At 36.3% G+C, this 27,958-nt stretch overlaps 2 protein-coding genes across 2 annotated transcripts; both read right to left on the minus strand.

The window, feature by feature from the left end:
* Nucleotides 1–1,647: 1,647 nt before the first annotated feature.
* On the minus strand, nucleotides 1,648–5,310 carry LOC128996559 (N-acetylglucosaminyl-phosphatidylinositol de-N-acetylase-like). The gene is given in 6 exon segments (XM_054421952.1): nucleotides 1,648–3,955; nucleotides 3,958–4,098; nucleotides 4,101–4,175; nucleotides 4,178–4,296; nucleotides 4,298–4,535; nucleotides 5,301–5,310. Coding segments are annotated over 6 exon segments (705 nt in total). The 3' UTR covers nucleotides 1,648–3,833.
* A 5,339-nt stretch (nucleotides 5,311–10,649) lies between these two features.
* On the minus strand, nucleotides 10,650–27,845 carry LOC128997281 (conserved oligomeric Golgi complex subunit 7). Its single transcript, XM_054422901.1, has 16 exons — nucleotides 27,690–27,845; nucleotides 26,073–26,162; nucleotides 24,915–24,995; nucleotides 24,275–24,379; nucleotides 23,848–23,979; nucleotides 22,933–23,116; nucleotides 21,579–21,769; nucleotides 21,117–21,321; nucleotides 20,355–20,473; nucleotides 19,823–19,966; nucleotides 19,027–19,147; nucleotides 17,473–17,628; nucleotides 16,630–16,823; nucleotides 15,944–16,099; nucleotides 14,990–15,062; nucleotides 10,650–11,172 (listed from the first exon to the last, which is right to left on the minus strand). The coding sequence occupies exons 1-16, from the start codon at nucleotides 27,690–27,692 to the stop codon at nucleotides 11,003–11,005; spliced, it is 2,124 nt and encodes a 707-aa protein (XP_054278876.1). The 5' UTR covers nucleotides 27,693–27,845; the 3' UTR covers nucleotides 10,650–11,002.
* Nucleotides 27,846–27,958: the final 113 nt, after the last annotated feature.

A 27,958-nucleotide genomic window follows, 5' to 3' on the forward strand; every position in this document is an offset into this window, starting at 1 on the left:
CACCAAGTTTCAATGCATTTCCTATTCAATAATTGTGTAGCCAACAATAGCAGTTTGCTAGTTATTAACAAGGCTATTACCTCTGTAGATCCAAAATACTAACACATCGGCTATTGGGAGTAGCTTGACAAAAACTTTACATGCAATCGCTCATGTAAGTGTTATTTTATTATTGATACAACTGGACGTTCCATCCCCAAGTTAGAGTTTTTGCCAGTTTTTTAATCAAAATTGTGGTTGATGTGAGCCACTGACAGCATGCTGACGTAAATAACTGATTTCTGTCTAATTCCATCAGTTTGACTTGGTTGAAAAACCTACTTATTCGTCAGAATTTAGCGATTTACATTAGCTAAATTTGTCCAGTCTGTGTCCATTTTGATTTAAAAACTGGCAACAACTTAATTTCCTAATCCTAATTTTTAAATGCTAAAATTGTACCCTCTTTAGTAATGATTTGTGTTTTAAACATGGGGTGGAAATAGTTCTATCAATATTCAATGGTGTAGTTCAACAATAACCGCTGAAAACTGTATTTGACCTGTGCTGCGACCTGTGAGTCAAGATTGCAACTACATGAGGAGATGCTCTAGTTGGGTTCACCACATTGTTATAACAGTAGAATATCAATTGGCCTGGCAAGAACCAGCACCCTTAGTCTCATCAGGTCCTGTATATGACTCATTATTGTTAGGTCTGGGCATTGTCTGGGTACATGACTAATTAGGTTGCAATGGTTGGCTCGAAGGCTGTGGATTCTGAGTTCCATTGAAGGAGTTTTGTTACTCATCTGTACTTTGTGGGTCCACCATATTCTTGTACTATAGGGTAACTACATTAGACTCCATCTTATCCGGACTACACTCAGCAGAAGTGACATCTCATTAACCCGACAATTTTTTTATCAGCACATCGGTTAACCAGAGAGCACAATTACCTCACATAAAAATCATCCGGTTTAGATTAAATTTGGTATAAACGCATAAACCTGGATTTATTAGAATGAGTTCATGAACCAGCATGATCGGACAATAGAGGTTTTGGGGTAAATTGGTTTTTATCATTTTTATCCTAAATTTCATACCAATTAAAAACACAATGTATTACTTTCCCTGTAGCAGCAACCAAGGATGTTAATTGGACAGAAATCAAAGAATAATGGAATGTCTCTTATGGGTTCTATTCTTCGTTAATATTCATTTTAAAACTGACATAAAATTTAACAAGATATATGGGATGTCTATTAGGCCTACTCACCAAATTTAAGTGTTACTGTCCTTCTGAACATAATGATGGATATGATTGTACAATGGACGAATCATAAGAAAAAAGAGTATTCATAAACAATCACATTTTTATTTCGTATCATACAATTTCCATAAAAGTTTACACTTGTTTACATCCATCAAAAAATCCTTATGAATACAAAATAAAGCTTAACATAAGTGTCTTTGGTTAGTCAATACAAAGATTTCTTCTTTCAACATTGGTAATTCTTAACATTTGTATGTAAAGAAGTAATGTCGATTATGACTATTGACTAGGTAACACAAATTTTACTTCCAGTGGGCAAAACTTCAGTTTCATTATGTAAAGCTTTAGTTTACTTTTTAGCCGATTTTCCCAATATAGAAGAGGTTTCATATGTGGCATGGTTAAAACCTAGACCCAGCCTGATTTTATTTTATGTCCCCAGAGCTAAAAAAAATTTGTTCAAATTCTGATAAATTTATACATCTATCTATATGTGTTTCCGTGAACACGATGACTCAAGCAATCCTAGTTAGATTTAGGTAAAATTTGGCATGAATATGTAGAGATGACTTACAACTTTAATGAGTTCCCGAACCAGCAAGATGAGGTAGGTATTGAGAACAGAGTGTTATGCATGTAAGCCTAATACATTGTGTCAAATGTTAAAACACAAATAATTTGGTATAGGCTAATGAAGTGTTATTCCACACTTAATGGTTACAGAGAAATTCCAAATAACTGAACATTAAAATCCCATGTTTTCTTATGGGGAATAAGTAAACTGCTATAGTTTGCTTAGTTTTAGACATTTTTATGAAACCTGACAAATTTATTTATTTTGCACCTAATAAAGTCAAACCTCGGTAAAACAAATTCCTCGATAAGACAATTTTTTTTAATCCCCTTGAAACTTCATTAAGGTTAATGCTAAAAAACCTCTGATTACCTCTATTTAACAAATATTCTTAGCACAACCCTCTAAAAGACAAATGCGACCTCTTATAGACTAATTTCTCATCATCTTACCTCCATAGTATTAGTTTTCAAAACAAACAGAAGCTTGCCTCAACAAGTACCCCCACCACCCATCCCCTCTTCCTTTCTCAGTCATTGTTTGGCTTGTGCCTGTGCAGTGTCCAAAACCTCAATAAGATAAATAACCACGGTATTAAACCTCGATAAAACGAACCTCTTTATTAAGAATACGTTAATGATAAGGATTTTTCCCCTACCCCTTGAAATTTGTCTTATAGAGGTTCGACTGTAACTTCTTGATCAGCATCAGGAATATTTCTGACATATTTAAGGAAAAATATCTACAACTATTTTAGTACGTATTTCAAAGTTCTCTTCAGTGCCCAAAGCAATTACTAGACATATCAGGCAAAACAAAATATTGATATTCGATTCGTGTTTGGCAAAATTTGTGTTACCATAATCTCTGGTGGGAAATCAATAAACCTACCTAACCTAAAGATAACAAACTATCAGCTCAACAAAAAAGTTCAGCAGAAACAATATAGGTCTCAGCTTAATGTTGCAACAAAGGTAAATAACATAGGTAACAATAAACCTTAATGTAGATGTAAAAGCAACAAAAAAACTAGCTAAACCTTTTGTACATTCGCTTCTATTGGTAACTATAACAATTATTCATTGAATATAAAATGGCACTGCTTCCTTGTAAGATAATGTGGCGATGGAAAATGAACAAATTCTCTCCATGGATTGGATGATAGGAACGGCACTTATCATATATGTTTAGGTAATCCCTATAAATGAATAGCCTATTACCATTTAGCCTAATGGATTTACCATAAATTGAAACTGTATTATACTTTAAACATTATAATAGTGACTTATATAATCCAATTTATTCTGCTAAGTTAGCAAACTTATCTTCTCTCTAATGAATAAACAAAACAGTATAGTTAAATTGAACAGAGAAATGAACTTGCTTTTTAGAATGTATTTAAATCAGCTAAACAATTGATGGCTTGCAGTTAAATTTTAAATCCAATCATAGTTTAACTTTCACTTTTGTTAACCCGCAATAACAAATATTCTACGCTATATTATTAATGTTGGGGCTATGTTTAGTGTCCTAACTCAAAAATAAATTTGTAAATCACCTTAAATTGACTATATAAATAGTGTTCTATAGTCAATGCTTGTGCATCCAGTTCATTTACACATAATGGTAAATTGTCAGATGCATTTATTTACAAACTGTAATTTTACAGTTTTAATTTACAAAATAGGCTATTCATAAAATAATGGTAAATTGACTGCAGAAATTTTGATATCATCTCATTATTATAAAAAAATGTAAAAGTACGGTATCCACATTCTTTACAACTAACCTTCTAACTCTTATCGGTGAAAAAATAATTAATCATCTTAAGGTTACCTTTTATAACGGTGATCGCTGAGAAATAAACTAGCCTATAGCCTAAATCTCTCTCCACTACCTAATCGGTTCGATTTATATTTAATTTCAAACTTTAAGTGCTAAAGAGCAGCATCCACACGAATTTGAGCAGGTAATCAGAACACAATTGGACCATTCACATCTTTGGTCATAACTTGGGGTTGTATTCAGTCATCTGGAGTAAAAGCTGCACATCTTCCAGTTCCAACTCTTTGTACGTGTTAATGTACATATACCTTGAGAGATAGATGTAAATAGCTCGGAACCAACCATTTGAGACTGATGTTTGTGCATAGCTTCTCTAACAACACGACTACCACTAAAAGGGACAATATACAGTCTTTCATTGATGATGGGAAGAGCGCTCAGACCTGCGTCCAATATAAGGCTGTACTTACGCAGAATGTTGACGAATCTAGTACATAAACTTTGACACCAGAAGGGATGTCTTCGGATAAGCACATTCGGGCGAAGGCGTAGAAAACATGATGTGGTTAAGGTGTCCGCTGACTCCTTTGATGTCAAACGTGTAAACCTCTTCAATCGAGAAACTCTCAATGTGGTCTTGAAGTATTCTTGCAGTCTTCTTTACATTCCAGATTACGTCTGATCATCAGGCATTTTGAATTGTTCATAACCATAATGTTTGACTGGGGAATTCCTAATGTTCTGCAGCTATTGTAAAGTTCTTCTTTTCTCAGATGCCCTTTTTTATAGTGATTCCCGATACTAAGGCACAACAAGTACACTTCACTGTTCTTGATCAAATTCAAGATTGTAGGACCAAAAAACATGCACTCATCATCAGGATGAGCAATGACAAACAGCACTCGTTTGCCCACCCCTTTATCTTATTTGAGGTGAATTTTGCATAATAAATATACGTCAGGACACCGATAATCATATATAATAAAGGGAAATCTATTGCTGCTACAGCAGCGAGCATTAAATGTTCAAGAACGTCTTTCCAAATTTGCCGATAAACCATCAGGATATTGCCAGAGCCATTGTGGAAAATACCGATGGAGACGGTTGGTATCTTCGTATATCACAGTCTCGTTCATTGTGATGAAGATTCACATTTTACGCTGCTCAAAACTACTATTGCACTTGGCATCACCACAGACAAAATAAAACAAGAAATTGTTTGTTTGGTTAAAAAATGTAGATCTTAAGATAGCACTTTTGAGTGAATATTGTAGTAAATTTGACTAACAAGGGATAATAGGTTGACACCACTAGGCAAGGCAGAATCCATAACTTTTGTCCATAGGCTGAAACAAAAAAAAAACAATGTCAACATATTTTGGATTATTTATAGTCACAAATATATCCCTAACAGAATTAACAACACTGTTCTAACAGTACCTATCGTAAGATAAGAAAGATTCAACCTAGGAAGGCACATCTGTTTCAATCTGGTATTTATCAAGGATACATTTTGAATATCATGAGAGTACTGGCCCAAAACACAGTTTTGATCAATTTCAGCAATTGCCTTTATAATAGTCATGCTAGTGTTTAGTTTTGGATTATTGGATGAAGTATTATTTTGATTTAAATATCAATATTCAACTGATAAATATTTTTTTGGGTCTTCACTTCAGTAGCCTACCGCCCACCATTCTTTAAAGTGTGCTGTTGCGGCGTTTCTGGTTAGCCTATATGTTAGTAGGTCTACATAAAACTCAAGTATAGGTAAAAGTATAGGCCTAGGTAAGCTTTTGTAAATTTATCTCTTCAAAAATGAATTACATAACTAACAGGCTAGGCCTATATCAAATTTTGTTTTATAGTTACCTTGATTATTATTATCAAACTAAGCCAAACTGAACACTGCAGAACAGTGTGAAAAAACATACAATCAATATTTATATTGCGTTAAAACTATGCCCGATACGAAATAAATATCAAACTAATATTTCATCCAATAACAGCCCATATCATAGGTTCTATGCGGAACTGTATACCTACCTTTTATAAAATCAAGACTAAGTTAACTGTCATGATTTAGTGTAAAAGCCTAGCCTATTTATCTACTATTTAGTATTTCTCTCAAAATGTTACCAAATGTGTGAGTTTCCCTAAGATAATGGTTTAAGTTTGGTACTTCATGCCCCAATGGCTAAACATATAACTTAGATAACCATGAATTACACAACAAAGCCTTCACTTAAGTTACAACACTGTTTATACAGGGGTGTTTTTTTTTCAAAACTTGCTTCTTTATTTATGTAAAAACTGCAATAGATAGAAATACACAGTTTGTGGGGATCGTCTATTGAAGTAGGGGCCACAATTGCAACTTACAATTTTTAAATTGCAAGGTACCCCTTTTTGACATTTCAAATGTGAGGGCATGAAAAAATAAAACGAATGGCGCAAACTAGAGATCTCTACGTCAATCCTATCATAAGTTATGGCAGTTCAAAATTTAAATTTTTCGCCCCCTTTTTTAAGAAAAACACGTTTTTAACGGCTGTGTAGGTAGAAAAGGATACAAATAGCACAATATTTGAAAGAATTTTCATGGTCAGGCATTAAATTTTCTACAAAACACTCTTAGGCGTTTCCACAAATCACACTCCTTCACCTTCAAAAATCGCCCTACTTCTAAATAAGCATGCCAGCTAGTCACACCGTTGAAAAATGCTTGTTCAATAAAAAAACCGTAAAAACTCAGAGAAATTTTAGAAGTAGGGCGAATTTGATGGTGGAGGAGTGCGATTTCCGGAAAACGCTTAAGTGTGTTTTGTAGAAAATTTATTCATGACCATGAAATTCTTTCAAATCTTTGCTAGCTCTTACCATGTTTTAGCTACAGCCGTTTTAAAAAAAACCGTTCTTAAAAAAGGTGGGCAAAAAATTAAATTTTGAACTTCCATAACTTTTGATAGGATTGACGTAACTTAGAGATCTCTAGTTTAGGCCATTCTTTTTCTTTATCAGAGATTTTAATGCCCTCACATGTAATATGTCAAAAGGGGTACCTTGCAGTTAAAAAATTGTAAGTTAAGGGTAGGGGGAGAATGGGAACTTCATATTAAATTCACAACAATTGTGGCCCTTACGTCAATAATAGACGATTCCAGCAAACTGCATATCTCTATCTAAGTTATTGCAGTTTTTACATAAATAAAGAAGCAAATAAAAAAACACCCTGTATAGACATAGCCAAAAATATACCTGACAAGTGGTGCAATGTAGTAAACAAGTACCGTACCGTACCCAATAACCATATAAGAGTTTGAGAAGCCTATAGGCAAGGCCCCATAAAAACAGGCCATGTTGCAGCGCAACACTAGGTCACAGTGGTGGACAGTCGTACAAAAATCTTGCCGTTAAAATCTGACAAACAACAAGCTTATTTACCTAAAACATAACTAATGGGATATGGCAGTGAATCTATCCACAAGTGTGACGTCATGGATCCTGCAGCATGGCCTGTTTTTATAGTCCCCGGGGCCTTGGTTTAGGCTACTAAGTTAGTATTGTTATTGCAATAGATCGTAGGTTTGATCAATTCTCTGAAGATCAAGGATTTGAATTCATCTCAGCCAGGACTGGAGTAGGCTACAACTCATAATAAGTTAAGGGTATTTAACCCTCCAAGTGTCCATAGTTTAGGCCTTAATGTCCACCTATTTTTGGCGCATTTGCAAGGTTTTATTAAAACGGATCTGAGAAGCTTAAAACAATGTTAATTCTAATGTTCTATATACCATTTTGTTTGGCAAATCATGGGCTTCAATATCATATATAAAACATAAGGAATATTTGTTTCAAAAAAATTTTTTAGGTAAAAAAAAATTATTTTGGAAAATTTGAAAAAAAAAATATAAGTTCGCGCTCAATGAAATTGTATAAATTATAGGCCTATAAATATTTGAAAATAGCCACTTTGTTCTAAATTTAATGAGGATTACAAATATATAATCATATAGTGAGGTAAGTTATCAAATAAATAAGTTATGAGTGAAAAACGGATTTCAGTACATAGCGTTTAGCTAAGAATGCATAGCCTAACCATAGCTAGGAATCTGGCTGATAATTTACATCAATATCACTACCTACTTCTTCAGGATCATCAACCAGCCCTTCAAAATCACTTAAATCTTCTTATAATGCACCACGTATATCACTACTTTTGATTTTTAACACTAAAACAATGATAAACGTAATAAAACACATCAGTCATCAGTCCGAGGATAACCAAGCTGTTTACGAATATGCACGTCAGCTGTCTGCTACAATTACGATCGGCTCGGAGAACATACAGCGCTGAGACAGACCTCTGGAGAAAGCTTAGAATATAACGGAAAGAACGATAGACTACCTAACTCGATCCAGTTCAATCCGATTCAGTCAGTCATAGAGCCTTCGCCGTAAACGATGTTCGTGCATCGAAAAATCGACGCGTGACACTACACAAAGTGTGTAGCGCGTCGATTTTTCGACGATGGACGCTCGGAGGGTTAAGTTATCTATGACCCAGACATAAAAAGTTCTATGCTCATTAGGAAAGAAAGAATATTTTGCCAAGGAAGGTATTGTGTTAGGCAGGCCTTTCCTTGGGCCCCAAAGTCATAAAACCTCTTGCGCTCCTAGGCCCATTTATTAAGGCCTAGGACAATTATTCCGCCTAGGGCGCATAAACAAAACTATTACCTACAAGCAGCTAATTAGCGTAAATTAATTGTTGCTTCGAAGTTGTGGTGTTGCTGTCATGGAACAGTTTAAAAGCATTTTTTTTTTTAACTTTTAGGTGGATCAAAAACATAACCTCATATCGAGGACTTATTCTAACCTGTAGTGGAATGATTTGTTTTAAACAACTGCCAATAGTTTACACTATGTTACATAATTACCTGGACAATACAGATATTGGAAGTCTTCAGCAATCATATAACGTAAGCATAACTTATAAAATGCAAAACTTTAGGATAATAATAAGGTAAAGGTGCTGGTGTAATGAAATAATATTGTGTAATGACCAGGTAATGACATGTTACTGAACTGAAGTGAACTGACTGAGACTGACTGACAAGAGTGACAAGGAATTATGGAAAGGAAATGGAACAGAAACAGCGAGCGGTAGCGTTGCGACCTTGGGTCAGCCACGGCCATGCCACGGCCGCCTTTATTTCTAGGCCGCGGCCTTCGAAGTGGCAACGTCGCAAGTGGTGTTGTAACAGCTGTTTTGTTTGAAAGCAGCTAATAGTAGTTGAGTATTTACGAAAGATTGGTTACTGGACTATGTCAATATAAACTCCACTTAAAATGTACAGATATAGATTTTTAATTGATATTGTTCCGGTTTTCAATTCCGTAAGTTTTATTTTAATAAATTGATGTTTATAAATTTAAATTTAAATCAATAAAGTGCGAATTAGTGAGCTGATGTCACCTGTCTGTCATGTTATCTTATGGGACGTCTGTCACTAAAAAACACCACTTGCAACGTTGCCAATTCTACCAGGCCGCGGCCTGTAGTTAAAGGTGGCCGTGGGTCAGCACTAGCAGAGCGGGTAGATCTAGTGTTTTGATTTGATTTACATCTCCAGTGTTTCCATTTAAAAAATTAATTCGTCAAATATCCCGGATCTATTCCATGGAATAAATAGCTAAGGCCAATAGGGAGAAGAGAAGTACTATTTACACATTATATGCAGTTTATACACAACGATGTATACACACATCACAACTAAGTACGTTTACGTCGTGGTGACTTCAAAAAATGTAGATCTACGAACGATTTGACAACCCCGCCATAGTGAAAGTTCCCTACCCCAACAAAGCATAGACTCTCAACCTACAAAACCAACCCTTCTCGGCAGTAGGTCAGTGAACAAAGTCAGTACCCCTACACTACAGGATCCCCTTCAGGTGTCCGTCGCGCAAGTCGCCACGACGTAAACGTGCTTAGTTGTGATGTGTGTATAAACTGTATATAATGTGTAAATAGTACTTCTCATCTCCCCGGTGATGCCACACACTGTGGCAAAATATATTGGAGGATTATAACATCTTTCTGCAAGAACAAGGGCTAAGGTAACAATAGTTCAATAATTAAACCTCTATCAAAAAGAAGAAGTTTGGGGCGGCGGATCGACGTGCTGGATCCACGGCCACCTTAAACTCCAGGCCACGTCCTTCGAAGTGGCAACGTCACCAGTAGTGTTGCAATAGTCGCAGCTAGTCTGGGCGCACGGCCGTGCTTCGGTGGGGGGGGGGGGTGGTTAGAGGGAAGTGTTTATTGTTCATTTCCAAAAACATCTGGCCCACATGGCAAGCCATCAGTGCTGCGGCTGAGGGTTGTGGGCTGTGGAGGTGAGTGAGCCGCAATTTTCAGGACGGCTAGTACCGGTACACTAAGGTCCGCGCACCCAGACTAACTGCGACAACTTTTTTTGTAACGTAACCACGGCCGCCTTAGGGAAGGGTGGGCCACAGTGGAACAACTATATTTTTCCTATTTGGCTAGTTTTTCTTATCAGACATGGGCCACAATGGAACTGTTCCACTGTGACCCAACAGCATGTGTTTCATTGTAACAAAAAATATTACCTATTATATGGTATTAATTTATTAGTTTGAAACCCAACTATGGGGGTTTTTCCATCAAAATAACCTTTTTTGGAAATTTATCAATAGGTGAAGTCTTGACTGCCTGTTTTTTTAAACAAGATTTTCTAGAAAATGTATAGAATGAAACTTATATAGCCTTCTGTATATTTATGTTGAATTTTGTAAATGACCCATAGCAATTTCTATACTACGGTATTTCTATATACGGTAGGCTATGAAACTTCTTGTTACAACATATACCGTAAATAAAGACCGGTAAAGTTTTATTAATGTAGCCTACATATAATATCACAACACCATAGGAACATTAATAATGTTATAATGTTGTCTTGAAAATTCACATAATACCATAGATAAAAAAACATACTCCCCCTTGTGTTGGATAGTCTATGATAATACTCTGTTTCTATCTCAAAAATATACAGTACAATATAGTACAACTGCTTTTCATCCAATTTTTAAACTAATGCAAACTGCAGATAAACAAAAAGGGGCATTTGAAATATTTAAAGGCACTTCCAGGGTTAAATCAGGACACTGTTTGAATACTGGTAAGGCATTTAATTTTTGTGGTGTTATTTACAAATGGTTAAATTTCTCTAATTTACATTCTTTTTTATTTGAATTTTGATATATGAAGGGAATCTGTCCAAAGGATTTTTCATAGACACACCTGAATTCATCCTAGAACTATAAACTCTTTACAGTGGACAGTGATGATTTTCCAAGTCAGGCTGATGGTAAACTCCTCATCTGACGCACAGCGGCGACCAACTTGGCTGGACAGCCGGCGCTCTGGGTGTGATACGAGTCCGCAGGCAGCCGCAACAGTGTGGCCATCTGGCGCAGAGTGTCCGTCAGCCCAAACCCCAAATCCTCCAGGACGTTCCCAAGATAGCCTTCGGGATAATATACATCGAATATAGAATAATAATTTAGCGTCGCTCTTGAGTGTAAGATTGTGTGAAAATATAATTTTCCTACAGTCACCCGACAAAGTGGGCTTCCTTACACTGATTACAGTATAGAAAGCTGCTGATTGCTGCATTTACTTACTTGGCGCACACTTCTTACTTTGTCGCACAGTATTTTATTTTTTTTTTTGCCACACACCAGTATTCCAACCTAACAACACAAAGTATCATGCTTTTATTATGCACGCAATCCGTGTACGCTTGAAAATAAGTTGGCAAAAGTAAAAAATTTTACAACTACGATCAGCTGGTGCATACAGCGTTTGACATTTTGTTCAATGTTTGGATTTAACCTAACCTAAAAACGTGTTTCTCTCATGTGCAGCAAAGTGCCACTTCGCCCACTAGTTACACAAATAACTATTTAATATTGTAATAATTTACTTTGAAATGGCGACCATACGGAAGGAAGTAGGTATTTTAAGCCAAGTATTAATAGAGATGAGTGTAGTATGAGTGGCGCGATCTTTATATAGTCTTGTTAGTGACTAAGGCTGACATAATCCTTAGACACAGGTGTTAATTAATAGCCCATGCACCCAATGGCAACTAAGGGACCTAAAGTTTATAGTGGAGTTCCAATCACATTTTTGCCTTGTAATTATTAAATTGGTATACTCATCAGGATACTGCACAGTGCTTGATTTGTAAAAAATGAGGTGCCGAAACTGTATCCTATTCAATGCGATTTGTAACTATTTATGTACCTTTTTTAACAATAATATTTTTTTTCTTTCTAAAAGAGAGTACCGGAATTCTGTTCCACCACGTTCTTTGACAAATCGAGCACTGATACTGCGGATAGTCGTAGTACTCACTAGTGCGGAAGTTAATCCACACCAGGGAGTATTGCATCCACAGTGCATGCCTATTAATATCTACAATTCGTGACCTAGTAGTTGGATTACAGGACGACGCTGCCGCCCCACTCTTTTCTTCCTTACCGTCTTTGCAATCAAAGATGATACTGCACTACGACCGTATTCGTGTTGTATCGTGTGTCCGTCCTGTCTTTATATCTGTATAATTTTTATTTTAACTGCTAACGCAATGCAAATGAAGACTTTTAAAACAGAAAACACAAGACTTCCGTTTAGTGTACTACTACGATGGAGTAATCTCAGAAATGGCTGTAGTGCAGAATCACGCTGGTTCGAATCAAATTCTCTTTACTCCTTTACAGTACAAGTTATACAATGAATAGCGGCAAATAAATTAGATTATGAATGCGAAGACCATTATGATTAAATCAATAATATTAAAACGAAACTGGGTTTTTTTATTTCACGATTCTGAATCAACCACTTGACGGATTTTCATGATTTTTGTGTTGAAAGAAAGATAATTTTGAGAACTAGGGAATGTCGAAGCCATAATTTTAGTTTAGGGTCCCAGTTTTTAGAAATTAAGTTTTAATTCTCAAAAAGTCTAGCAGCTGACGGACGAGTTAAAGTCGTTTTACTGGTGGTTTAACTAACAGCTGGTTTCTAACTGTCATTGAAATGTTTATGTCACAAGATGTTTGTATACAAAACTATTGATCCAGAGTTTGCCTACACACTATTTCACTTTAAAATGTAGTTTATTACCTACCGTAAAAGATCTATGTTATCAGGAGATTGTGTAATTTTGAACTTAACATTTTAAACGTATAATTAAGTTTTGTTATAAATGCAATCCGTCTAAGTACAGGGAGCGGCAGAAATATCTGACGGTTTTCAAGCGAGTACAGTCCGGCAGCCAAGTGGAGGAGGGTGGTGGGGAGCGGCTCATTCTCAAGGCCAAAGATGACATTTCAGTCGCCATAGAGCAGTGGACCGGTATACATCGCGCGTTTGTCGTTGAGGCGTATTTTAAAAATGGCGATTCTGTTGTTGATACGCAACGTAAGTTTCGTAGGCATTTTAATGTGGCTCGTGGGGAACCTATCCCATCCCGAAACACCATCAAATGTGGGTGGATAACTTTAGATCCACAGGATCAACTGCAAAACGTAGGCCTACAGGCCGTCCAAGGTCAGTGAGGACGTCGGAGAACGTGGAGCGAGTGCGACAAACAGTGCTAACGAGCCCGCATCGCCCGGCGCGTGGACAAGCTGCTGCTCATGGCATGTCTGAGCGCTCTATTCGACGAATTTTGCACTCAGACCTTCACTTTCACCCATATAAAATAGCAATCGTCCAAAAACTTCAGCAAAATTTGTCGAATAGAGCGCTCAGACATGCCATGAGCAGCAGCTTGTCCACGCGCCGGGCGATGCGGGCTCGTTAGCACTGTTTGTCGCACTCGCTCCACGTTCTCCGGCGTCCTCACTGACCTTGGACGGCCTGTAGGCCTACGTTTTGCAGTTGATCCTGTGGATCTAAAGTTATCCACCCACATTTGATGGTGTTTCGGGATGGGATAGGTTCCCCACGAGCCACATTAAAATGCCTACGAAACTTACGTTGCGTATCAACAACAGAATCGCCATTTTAAAAATACGCCTCAACGACAAACACGCGATGTATACCGGTCCACTGCTCTATGGTGACTGAAATGTCATCTTTGGCCTTGAGAATGAGCCGCTCCCCACCACCCTCCTCCACTTGGCTGCCGGACTGTACTCGCTTGAAAACCGTCAGATATTTCTGCCGCTCCCTGTATAAGTGCTCAATCCTTTAAGATATAAGTGGTTTACGTGTTGATACATCTTTTTCTAGATTTTTGAATATAAGTATGACTGCATACAGTACACATGAAAATGTCAACCGGTGTAGTAGGTCTCCAGAAAACTGACCAGTAAGCTGCAGGGTGTCAGTAGAAACCAAAATCGATTCATACCATATCATAACTATCCCAGTAGTACTGATAGTAGTACTGATGATTCAGAAACTTGATAAAGGGGTACATTCTAAAAGTCTCAGATCTCGGATGGGCTGGGCAGGCTTTGCATGGCGGAGAGAAGATACTTCAACTTTTAAAAGTGTATTCCAAGGAGTACTACAAGGTAGAAGACCACTTGGAAGACCAAGTAATGAAAGACATCTTCAGACTGGTATCTTCCTTAGAAATGGCAAGGGATAGAAGAGAACGGGAGGCCAGGATCATTTTAGAGGTTTCAGTGGCCAAGGTGGTAAAATAAGGTAGGTAAGTGATAGTAGGCCTATGCAGTGGAAGGTGGTATGTAGCTGATGTAATGAAGTGTGAATCGGCCACCAAGTTGTAAACTAGCTGTTCTGAATCATATACAGTTTTAATAGACTACTCGATTCCCGTACGTAGGACGGGCCAAACCGCTCGTATATTTTTAATAATAATTTTAAAAATGTACACTCTGTAATAAGTTTTGAGCTTGAATTGTTATCAAGCTTTTGAAGGGAAGACTTTGGTCTACGAAGGGAATCTGTACAAAGGTTTCACAATTCACGAGCGCTGCTAAAAGAGCGCACAACATGGTATAGGTATACAATTAATAATAACTAATTAATAGCCATATTCTGATATAGTTAATAATATTACTCCCTGATACAAATAAATGAACTAAGAGAACAGAATTTAAAGAAACTTACAATATACGATGGTACTGAAAGGTGTGTATCTGTTAAAACTTGGGTGCGAGAGAAAAAAATCCAATCCTCTGCGTATCCAAAAACATTTTGGTGGCTTAGGCACACTTTCCCTAAAAGTGTTTCTTGTTTCTTAACTAAAAATGCCAGAGCATAGATATTATGAGAAAAATTTAAACGTTTACTCAACTTACCAATGTCTGTGGCAAGCTGCTTGCAGGTGTTGGGTGACAATTCACAGACACTCAAGATTCGGTCCGCAAAAGCCTGGAACATAAACAATCTATCCTTAATGTTACCAGAAAAGGTATAAAAACAAAGCTATAGACTCTTGGGTCAATAACACTTTGTAATTTTCATTGAAGGTTCCCAAACGAGTATTTGAAAATGACCAGGTCATTTTTCTTTACGTTGCCATTGTTCTTGAGTTGTAGTTGTATGTATACTACCATTTGTACAATAATACTGTATTGTATTGTCCATCTTCAGGGGATCTTCTTATACTATCGCACTAACACTGACACTATTGTCAATATGTATCTATATCTATATATTTTTTGTGATAACTGTTTTGAAGATGCTATGCATCCGAGTGCCAAGTTTAGGGTGTCGTTGGATAGGTTGTGGCACCTAGATTTGCTATCAAGCTAAATATTCTAGAAATTCCATCAGGGCTATGCCTGGAAGTTTCCATGCTATTCTTAGGGGGTAAATGTTTGTTTACATTTGAACAGATGAATACTTTGAAATTTACACTAAACCCATGTTATCTTCTAACATTTATCACATTAATAAGTAGCACGACGCCGGTCATGTTGGCAGGAGGACCTTTTTCCTCAATTACATTTTTCAAGCTGGGTGTGTTGGAATAGTGTTCAGTTGATGGTAGGGGCTTTCCAGTTTAATATTCGGACAGATGATTCGATCGTTGTGTTGCAGGTTACAAACTTGACCACGATAAACAATGACAATGACCAGTGTAAATAAATGAGACAATAATGTTAGTGTGACAGTATAAGAAGATCCTTTGACGATGCCACACAAGCTGGCAAAAGTGGACATAGGTTAATATACTCGTACAACTACAACTCAAAAACAAAGGCAACAAAATAAGGTGATAACTATTTTAATATAGACTGAGGAGTTACCTGGCAAGTCCCTTTAGCTACGGCTCCCAACAAGATCTCAGCACTTCCGACCTCCCCTCCTCCCCCCACCACTCTTAGAGCTGAGGTCAACGAGGGGTTCTCATGCAGAAGGAACGGCTCCAGATGTTGTGGCAAGGTCATGAGATAATTACCAATCTGAGAACAGCAAAAACACATCATTGATAATGTTATGTTAGTAAAAAATAAAAAGAAACCATTGATTTATTTATTTTAAAATTATTGTGAGGATTTTATTTTACTCAAGATTATTTATGATACTAAACATTTTTGCCACAAATGCCAAACCCTTTTTTCTCCTGAGACATTATTAATATTGTTTCGTAGTTCTATTTTTTTCATTTCCTTATTGCGAACTTAACGCTTTCTGGGGATGTTTACCCGTTCAGGGGCTAACCACAACAAAAAGTAGCTCTTTAGCACCCCCCCCCCCCACACCTTGGAACCGCAACTGTAGATAGATAGTTTATAAATGAGTCATCAGACATGCTGATGCTAATGCTCTAACTTACAATAAATCGTCATATCAGTCTGACTTGGTTAAAAAGTAGACAAATTTGACATAAATCACTAATTTATACCAGTACACTCTGTCGGATTCTAAATAGTGACAACTTAGCTTGTGACAAGCATTTTTAGTAATGTATAAAACAGTTGTGGGCTACAACCTGCGTAATGAACTCCTGGGGTGTGAAGCTGTAGTCGGGCATGTCGGGAGTGGAAGTGTCCGTCTGTCCGAGAGTCCATCTCTCCATCTGGGATACGACAGGGGCCAATATAACCTGCTGTGTGGTGAAATGTACATCTCGGCACAGCTTCTCAACGGCACTCACAACTGACTCCAGCAGCACACTCTCCTCACCTACAAGTTACAAAGGCATAGACTACAGTTACATAATTACATTTCGTTGCTGTATTACCCCCGGCGCAACAAACTTTCAGACCAAGCTATTTTTTTTTGCCTTATTGTATTTACATTTACACTCAAATATTTTCAGCAGTACTTAGGTTTGCTGCTACAGGGAAAACAGTTTTTTTTTATATAATGTTAATAGTATAGTATGGAACAATTAAATTTGCTGTACTGGATCAAAATGTATCAATAAACAAGCCAACTACAAGAGTTTACCTTTACTCCACAAACATTTAGGAATTTCAGATTTTTGGATTGTTGGAGTTTGCTCCTTAAAGATCAGGCTTATAAGAGCGCTTCAATATACTAAATTGTTTGATTTTAAGCTCTAAAAAATGGATTTGAAAGAAATTGTGATGGAATAATGGTCACAAATGGAAAAAAAACCGTTCCCATAGTCCAATATTGTAGGTTCGTAAACTTGTTGGAGTACACGTAGGTTGTACCAAATTTAATCAAAAGCGGATGAATTTTACCCCAGTCATTGTGCTGCTAACAGACACACTCGCACATAACATTTCAATTTGAACGGATGGTGTTTTTGGCCTCGAGGCACAACTAAACGAAAAAGTATACACAATGTAAAAATATATCTTACCACTGAGTACAGATGAAACCAACCGATCCAACTCTGACTTTTGATTGGCCGAGAGCAACAAAGTAGAAAACTCAGACAATGTTGACTTTCGATTGGTATTGATGAGAGTTTGAATCAATTCTGCATCAAATCTTTTCACTTCTCCAATCAATTCACCTGTGAAAAGATTGGTTGAAAAAATCTTTAAATCACAAATGGATAAAAACACCTTAGTTGTGTCCCAATATTAAAAGGTGAAATGTTAAACTGTTTGCATTTCTATCCTTAAAGAATACAGATAGTTAGTTAGGGATAGACGAGATTGAAATTTTAGTTCGAGACGAGACGAGACGAGATTTTTTATTTCTCATAAAATTTCGAGACGAGATCGAGACGGGATTTCCCTTCTCATACACAACGGGAAATACACGTTCAAAATTTTTACCTGATTTTGTAACATTGTTAGATGACTGTTTAAATACAAAAATAATGATAATAGGCAAGAATATTTACAATCTTTTATTAAAAAACATCAGCATAACATTTTTTTATTAATCACGCCTAACTTATTAAAAATGCCTACGATTAGGAAACATAGTGATATCAGTTAGGATAGAGTTCAACTTATCCTAAAATAAAATAAATCATAAAATAAAAGCAATATTAATTTTAATAAAATAGTTACTTGTTTTGACTTTTTATAGTAATAAAACATTCCTCACACTGCTTACACTTAACAAAACTTCTCAAATGTTATTTAAGTAATATTATTAAAATAATTAAAGTAATATTTACATTTATAGAATTAATTAAATAAGAACGCCTTCGCAAAGGAAACGCAACTACAACACGCTCCTGTATTGCGGGTATTGCATTGACTTTCTGCAGGCGTTTTAAATTTTTTTTTTTTTTTTTTTTTTTTATTCTCGTCTCGATAAAAATCTCGGCCAAAAAGAAATCTCGTCTTGTGTAACGAGATTTAAAATTTCCCGAAAATTTCCCGAAATTTCGAGACTTGACCATCCCTATTAGAAATATATTGAAGAATCACCTTTTAACCAGCTATTTTATAAGAAGCATCTCTTTGAACAGTCATGTATTGTAAGTAGTGTTTTTCTCTACAGCAAATTACACTCACATTTATTGCGATTTCTGTGAAAAACTATAATTCAACAAATTTAAGCCCGCTTCAATTTAACTGGCCACGTTTTTGCCTTAAGGTGGCTGGTGAAGAGGATAGTTTTACATGGTGTGGAAGAAAATAGCTTTTAAATTGTTACCCTGTAGTTTTTTAATAGAGCAGAAATTAATTGCTCTGGACACAGATCATATAGGTCAATCAATAGAGCTTTTTATTGATTAAAATTAGAACAGCAGTTATGTTTTAACACTCATTGTGATTTTCCTATACCGCACATCACCAACATACCTAAAGACATAAGCTGTAGGATTTCTGCAATATGTAACTTATACAAATCTAAGTCTATCACTAAAATTTGTGTGCAATATTGTTTGATTTTCTCCAAATGAGCTGCCTCATTTTGGTTAGGTTAGGTCTAATGTATTTCTACCAACCGGAGGTTTGCAGTAGAGTCAGACACATCTGGAACATGTTCCAATCTTCTTGCGACCCTTTCCTCATCCCCAGCTGTCTCAGCACTGAGCTGTATTGTTCCAGATAGCCGTGCCAATACACCTGAAAATCCCGTTAAACTAGGTCAAAACCAGGATTACTTGTCGAGATTACGAGCAGCTTTACCTGTGCTTCGCAAAAGAGGGAGTGTGCAAAAGACAATAATGCTGTTCTTTAGATCGGCTGTATGAAACCAAACACTTATTTTATTTTATGCCATACTACACTGTTTTAACGAACTTCCCACGCAAGTATTTAGTCCAGAAAACCGCTGTTTGCCGCCAGCTTAATCAAATGGGGTTTCATTGCGTACTACTGTACTGTAATGAGTTTTACCGGACACCAAACAGCAAATTATACTGTATTTGGGTGGCAATGAGTGGTTGTAAACAAAAACATAACCTCCCTAAGAGGTTATGACTAGTGATTTTTAGTCCTTTAGTTGGTGGTAATATATAACAATTTGTACAGATTTAGTAGTATGGCGTAAACTATCGTACATAACTCGTCCAAAATGTGTTTACCGGACTCGTATGGTAATCCCATACTCGATTTCGTCTCGCACGGGAACGACCACACTCGTCCGGTAAACACTTATTTTCAGGACTAGTAACGTAATATACTATTCTAGTGTAGTAATTTTTTCCCTTTAAATTGAGATAAAGGGTGCAACTTGTCTACTGTTGTCTACTTGTTACTGATGGATCAGCCGTTTCTCCTGTATGAAATGTGAAATACCTGGAGAGCCTTTACTAGGCCAGGATACGCAGTTCCTTCGGAGAATTGAAGACAGCGTTTCAAAGCTTCCCCTGCAATAGAGGAGGCACTGGTGATGGACTGGCCTAGGCCTTGCACAGAGTCCATCAAATCATCTTTGGAAACCTGGAAACATCAACTTCTAACAGACCAGACACAGCATTGTAAAATATAAATTGTATATTAAGTTGGACAATATCAGTAAACCTTTTGAAAACATAGTCATAAAACTCAATCTTGGACAACAAGTAAAAATATATTACGAGATTTGACTGCTTCCCTACAAATATAATTTGATTTCCTATTTCAGGATATGCTTTGGTATTATTCTTCTAACACGTTCCCTGCCCTACATTGTTTAATCATGATTAAACGACTTTAATTTTGATTAACAGAACATGAATTTCCCTACTAGCACTACTGGTAAAACTGACATTACTACTACTGCATCGCTAAAACATCTTTGTTAAATTTCTACTGTAGTATTGGGAAGCTCTTTGCGCATAAGCCTTACCTTCAATGTAGACAACTGTTGACAAATATGTTGCTCCTCAAATGTTGCGTACTTGGTTACATAAGGAATATAAGGAGCATAGATAGCTTTGGCCACTTTGGGCCACGAATCTGCTTTTCCTGCAATTTAAATCAACAATCAATTCTATTTTAGTATTTTAAATAATTAATTATCAAGGCAGTAAAAGATATATTTCCTTTGTTGATGGTAATTTTGATGTATCGCTATAGGCTGTTGTTAACATTGGTGTTTATACCTGCTTATGTTTGTCTAATCTACTCTAGCCTCAATATTTTGGGCTGAGGTTAGAACAGAAATTTGTATTCAAATTTGTATTCTCTGTAAACCGTTGTATCAGTAACTTCAGTGTTGTTAGTTACTGAAGTATCTGCAATCATGGTAAAACAACATGACTATGACATAATTGTCGAAACTTGTCGTTGTTCAATAATTGATTTTAAAAAAGGGTACTTAGTTTTAAATAATGTAGTTTTATACAAAAATAATAATATATCTTAGTGCTTTCATTGAATTTACAAAATTAGGTTCAACTTTTTTTATTCAAAATAAAAACTAGTGAAGATTTTTTAGCTCAAGAATTCAACATTAGCCTAGCAATTTCTCCAGAGGAAAGATATTGATTACTTCCTAATATTCATGCAATAAAATCGCCTTGGAATAAAATATTGCGTAACTATTTATATAACAATTGTGAAAAGCTTGGCACAACCATTACATCCAAGAATTACAATTTTTCACTACCTTGAGAGGTGATAGCGGACTGAAGGTTGTGTGCGAAAGAGTCTGTGAGTTGTTTCAGTTCAATGAGCAACACGAGTGGTTGGTTGTGTTGCTTCAACGCAGCGTCAATGCAGACATTGAGACTAGGGTCAAGACTGAGCAGAACATCTGCGTAAATCTCACCCATCGAACCTACAGAGCCGAACACTTGCTGGTACCACTTCACCTGGACATAAATACAATTTGGTAGGCCTAAATAGCGCATTGAGTTTGTGAAGAAATTTTGCAGTAAAACCCAATGTGTTTAAATTTATATACTGTGAAGGCATCAAGTACACTTTACTTATTTCTGTAACTTTATGGTATTTGGAGTATTTGGACTTAACAATTTGGATAGCAATTGAATTGAATTTGCAGACACTGCCATTTCAAATACATGGCTTAAGGACGCTCCATACTGTGTGAACGTAGAATGGAACGTACCTGTTGTTGCCAGTGACACATAAGGTTCTCATACAAGGAGCTCATCCATTCCGTCACACTCAGATCTTGCTCCTCCACCAAACAGTGCCATTGTTGGCACAAAATTCCTTTCTGGCATTTGTGGTAATACTTGAGCAACTGTGGCAACCTTTCCATGGCTGAAAATATCTCCAAGAACTTCCGAGCTTGTTCTGTAAAAAAGCAGAATGATTGTAATGTTAATTTTTAAAGCCAAAATAAAAAGTTTGGAAATTTTATCACTTGGATTGGATTTGTATGCATTCATCCATGCCTTCTAGAATAAAACATGAGGTCAGTATTAAGACCTATATAGTAGGTGCATGTTTAAACTGTGTATGCTCAAAATGCTAATAGACAAGTAAATATTTCAATAAGCTCTAGTGAGTTCTAACACTGAGTAAATATACAGGTGAACTGCACTGATAAAGTAATGGCAGGTACCAGGATCCGAAATGACGACATCGCTGCCTTGGGCCCAAAGTCTGTGGGGCGACCAACTGAGTCACCGACTTACCATTAACATAAATAATACAACATCTTGGTAATAGCACGGCCTCCTTTAGCTACAGGCCGCGGCCAGCGAGAATTGGCAATGTCACACCGAGCAGTAACTCCCGGCCGTTTCACCATTACGGTAGTACGAAACTAGTGGTCGCGGTTTAAATATACTGCATTTTTACACCCTTACAATTGAGATAAAATTTTGAAATTTGGTACAGAGCTAGGGAATAAACTCTTCATGGCAATGGTATGGTTTTGAAGATTAAAATTTCATTTGGTACTATATATAAATATTTTTTAAATTAATACATTAAAAAAAGTTTGGAAAAGTAAAGTGAAAAAGTTAGTCGCCTACTCAAATTTTTGTTTGTTGGTCAGAGAAGTTTCGTCTGTGAGAAAGTTGTAGATAATTAAATATACTTTACTGTTTGTATTTAACTTTTCTTTCTATCATGCTTAGTTTTGTTAAAATTTTGGGTTAAACAGAGCGACCAAATCTCAGTTTTATGTTGCGGCACGGCAAGTAGCGCTGCCCGCAAGGTGTAGTGTAGTATCGCGTAGCTAATAATTAATTTATGCCTACTGAATTATTTCGAGCAAGTTGATATGCCTTTTAGTTATCCTAAAGAATATTACTTTTGTATGAAGTGCTATAATATACACATTCCCAACCAGTACAGAAGTTATAACTGAAACCTCTACCTGTGTTTCTTAAATTTTCCCATGATAAGTAATATTATTACAGCGAACAGTTCCTGACGTTCCTGACTAATATTGCAAAGTAATAATATTTCTCATCTCTACACTAAAAAAAAACAACTGTCGTACTCACCGATGGAGCCTGAAGTGAACGCCTGTACCAGGTGAGGACTTGCGATTGCCTCAAGCCTGTTCTTGAGTCCCTCCAAATGCAGTTTACGTTCCTCGTAATCCGAAGCGTTCGCCAGTATGTTCAGAGATTGCTGCATGCTCACCAGCTTAGAGGCTATCTGCTCTATGTTATTGCTTTCAAAAACCTGTCCAAAAACATCCACAGTTTTAGTAGCCAAGACAAATATTATAAGTTAGACGAACAGTTAGTGAATTTCCGTAAGCTATTACCTGTAATACCTAAAATCTGGGATCAAACTCGTTGTTTGTTTTAATGTCCTCAGAGGCCATAAACACTAATCGTTCAAAATTATATATACAAAAACATATGTCTATTAGCACAATAACTTAACTAAAAAGCATATGATTTAGATGGGATTTGTTACAAACCTGTAAACTTACGTTCATTTAAAAGGGTTTGCAACGGACCATGGAGACGGGGTTTTATACGTCACAAATTAGGTTATCCCATTTTCGACCCTGAATATAAAAAATTTTGCAATTTCTTTCCAGACCATTTTTTAGAGCTAAAAAAAATAATTTAATATATTAGAGCGTTGATCACTTAAGGAGCCAGACTGCTGTTAATAGGAAGACTTGATCTGCGATAAAAGGTAGTTAATTAATTTTCTTGTCTGATTACAGAACTTTAATAAAGTAAATGGGGTATTCTCTGTAATCTATTAACAGGGTGATAGGCGACACTTCAGTAATAGTTGATTTATCATATTACGTTAAATAACGCCCTTATAGATCAAATGTCTACTTCAGTTAACCAAATTCAGTGCTAATATGCTTAGCTGGCATTGGCTGCCAATAGTACGGTAGCGGCTAGTAATTAGTGCCGTCAAGGCATAAAGTATCATTGTCCACTGACCTCTTCAATGTCAGCTGCGAGGACGGTCCAGTTGTCAGCCTCGTGAAGAGCTTCTTTACATGACTGCAGTCGCGTCTTAGCGATATCCAGCCTCTCAAGACTAGCCATAGCTTCCCCTGTGTCTTTCTCCACCTGTTAATCATACAATTTTAATAACTTTTGCAAGCAGAAGACCAACGTTGGGTAAGCATTCACAAGTTGTACGGACTGAGAGAATCGTACATATCCAAAATACTGATTTAACAACAATAAACTAAGTACCGGTATTTATATATCAATTCAGCCTTCATTTATTGGATTTTCTCACAAGGGAACCCAGAAACCCTCAAATCCTCATAATGCTTTTTATACATTGATGGTGTAACTTGATTTTAGGATAGTGGTAAGCGATAGTTTGGTTATGTTGATCAGTGTTCATCGTGCTCACCTTAGCCACCTCCTGTCTAACAGATTGCATTGTATCCCGTAGTGTGACGGCTTCCTGGTGCAACATCTCCGAATCCCTCATGACCCGAGGGAGGCTTTGTAGCACCTAAACAAAGAATTAAAACCTTTTATATCTTTGTAAAAATCCACTTTAAATTTTAAAACTAAGGTTTAAATTACTTATCTAGAAATCTAAAGACTTATAAAATGGAATCGAGCTAATGCAGGTATTGTTATGAACCTCAATCGGGAAAAATTTAACAAATCGCTGAATTTTTTTAGTAAATTTTAGAGCAAGATTGTACATAGGCCTAAACGTAAAAATTATTTTATTTCAATGACAAAAATACAATGGCGTCATACAAAAATATAACTTAAAACTAGTACAAGCATTTTTTTTTGTGCTTAACAATATGATGAGAAATTTAGTGCAAGTTAATGATTAAGATCGGATTGGATGTTACTGGTGAATAATAAGTTTAACCTGTAATTTTTGACTGGGTCAGCACTCAAAGAACTAAGTGTACTAGGCTAAATGTGGCAGCTTAAAAAGCCGAGGTTGTGTTGCTGTCTCAAAAGCTAAAGGTAATATAAAGCAAAGCTGAGATTTTCAGGACAAAAGTAACAACTGTAAGACAAACCTGTTGGCTAGTTTCTTCCAAAGCGTTGTTGACTTGTTGAACATATAATTGAAGTTTCTTCACCATTGTGTTTACGATCACCTAGAATAAAAATTTTAACTTAATTTACCCAAATGATTACACACTAGATAAGAAATTAAACAACTAGAAAATGAATGGTTGTAGGCCTACAAACCATGACATAAGTTAGGCCTCAGTGATGTGTAAATCTACATCATCCCAACAAGATGATAGTTGCATCTTAGTTCCCTTACTTATCTTAAATTCAGGTTTCAGTAAAATACAGCCCATTGTGTTCCCATTTTAATTGGTGATTGATAGAGTTATACAGTTGAACCCAGTTAACCCAACCTTGACTAATCCGAGTCCTCGCTTAATCCGACCGTGCCATCAGCTATCGGTTACAGTGTTATAGCAGTAATATCATTACTATTTCCTGGTCAAGAGGACACATACCGTCTACCGCAATCGCAGCAAAATTCTTGTCCATCCCCCGGGGTCACACAAGAACATCATCGTCTCCCGGAATCGTTGCAAAATATTGAGGGTCTCTCACAGTTGTGGGGACATTCACATCTTCTTCAGAAATTGCGACAAAATCCTAGATATTTTCTGCAGTAACAAAAACATTAGGGTATCAACGTCTGAGACAAATCCCGCGGATATGGAAAACAATATTATTGTCTTCGGCAATCGCGGCAAAATCCTGTTAATGCTGTTCCTAAAAATGTGACCTTTTCACTGATCTGGCCCCGGTCTCGGTCCAGAATGTGACAGATTAGTGAAGTTGTACTGTATAGCCTTGTTATAGCTTAAAATTGGCTGGTTCTTCAGCCATATTTATCAAAAGCCTAATAATTAAGAACGGCTAGACTCAGTTTTAAGCCATATAAAATGCTTCAAAGTTTTCACAGGGTCAAATGGTCAACTTTTAGATCAGCATTAAGATACCAAGCCATTCAACTTTTTTTAAATTTCGGGTGAGGTATGGAGGTCGATATAATTACTTTATTGGACTAGATAGAAATGATCAATTTTAAATAATCTATAAATAGGCCTGTTTCACTCTAAATTAAATTCAACCTTACTTCTGACTAAGTTAGTACTTAAATCTCTTTTACACCATTTAGTATTGACTTATCATAGGAAATCACTTACCGCTTTATTATCTTGCACCTCTTCTGACTGGAAAGTTTTGTTTATCCATTCTTTGGGATCAAAATTGTCATCCGCAAAGGCCGAAATGTCCTTCAAATAAACCAAACAAGTTAAATTATTTAAATTAACTTACAGTCAAAAGGCTAAATAAAAGTAAATAGATTAAAAGTTGAATTTAGGAAATGTTAAATTATTTCATTTATAGTAGGCTATCTAGTAACCAAATTTATATATCAAGTTATTTAAAGAGAGCTTAAAACATAGTGGGCTAATAAAGAACCAACTCATTCTAATAAGTTAACTTACCAGAAGGCTACTGCCCCAGTCTCAGCAAACATGGCCAAGCATAAAAGGCCTAAGCAAGTTTGCAGGTGTTTTAATTTTATCAAAACTAGTTTTTGAACAATGAATTTTACACCTAGACCAACACCCAGGCCTCTAGCCTAAATGCCTAATATTACTCAGATGAGTAACTTTAGACTCTATTCCAAAAGCACGAGTTTACAAGCTACTAGGCAGCTTAAAAAAAACAGCCTGTAAAATAGCCCAGTGTCCATGAGAGCTGCACTTGCTCGAAAGCTATAATTTAAAAATAACTGGAAAAAGTTTACCCAGTCAGCAACTTCTTCACTGGATTTCGAACAAACTATGAATCATAAAATTATCCAAGTGTAACTTAGGCTACTTAAATACTTGCTAGTGCACAGGCCAAATAGGAGTTGTATGTCACACGACAACTTACAGTAGGCCTAGCTTTTTATTTTCTGGAGACAAAACCTACTAACTTAGTTAACTTATATCAAGCACTTTTAATATTTTGGAAATACTTTAGTACTTTATACTTTACTTTTCAATGAAATGGCGACCATACAAGTATGAATGAAGATGAGTGTAGGATGAGTGGCGCGATCTTGTAGTCTAAGTTAGTTAGTTACTAAGGCCGACTTATTCCTTAGACACAGCTGTTAATTAATAGCCCATACAGCTAATGGCAACTAAGGGACCTACAGTTTATAGTCGAATCCGAACCACATTTTTGCCTTGGTATATACGAATTGGTCTAATTTTCAGGATAGTACTACGGATAGTCGTAGTACTCACTCGTGCGGACGTCCACACCAGGGAGTATCGCATCCACAGTGCATGCCTAAATATCCACAATTCGTAACCTCTTAGTACAGTAGCTGGATTACAGGACGACGCCACCCGTCCCAGTTTTGAAAATTTTGAAACCAATAGCCATGAAAGATATAATGCATTAAACAGATGTATTTCTAAGTAAAATAAAATATTTAACAGTTTTATAGACCCTAAAAGGAAAAATCGGTAAATCAATTTAAACCATCCCCCCCAAAAAAACATTAGGGTAACTTAGGCCTAACTTATCTATTTTAGTAGGTAGGCATCTTTTTAATTTTCTTCAAAAGCTAAGTAAGGTCTTGTAGAAACTGATAAATAGGTAAGTTTACCGTATGTAGTCTATTTATCTAATGTGTTTTTCAAACTTACATAACAGTTAAGAGTTAACAAGAACATTTACTATAGTTCATTTATTGTTGATTGAGGTTATGTTACGTGGAGCATAGTTATCCTAATTATTTACGTAACTCAACTCACCATAGTTTTACTTGTCCAATAAAGATTATTTGAATATTAACAATTGATTACATTCCTTACTTAAAATATCAGTTTCATAGTTCAAACATTTCTTTTAATAAACCCGAATTACCTAACCACGTAAACAAACTTATTATTTAGAGAAGCAGAAGAGAAGGTGCAGCGAACGTAAACGTAAACACTAAACAAAAACAAAACTAAACCACTGTACACTGACTGACAGCGACAGCAGACAGATCTCACACAGCTGACAGTGACAGTTGATTTTT

The sequence above is a fragment of the Macrosteles quadrilineatus genome, unplaced genomic scaffold, assembly GCF_028750875.1.
Source record: "Macrosteles quadrilineatus isolate MER2022 unplaced genomic scaffold, UCM_ALF_1.0 Scaffold_6__1_contigs__length_79288215, whole genome shotgun sequence".
NCBI classification, from domain to species: domain Eukaryota; kingdom Metazoa; phylum Arthropoda; class Insecta; order Hemiptera; family Cicadellidae; genus Macrosteles; species Macrosteles quadrilineatus.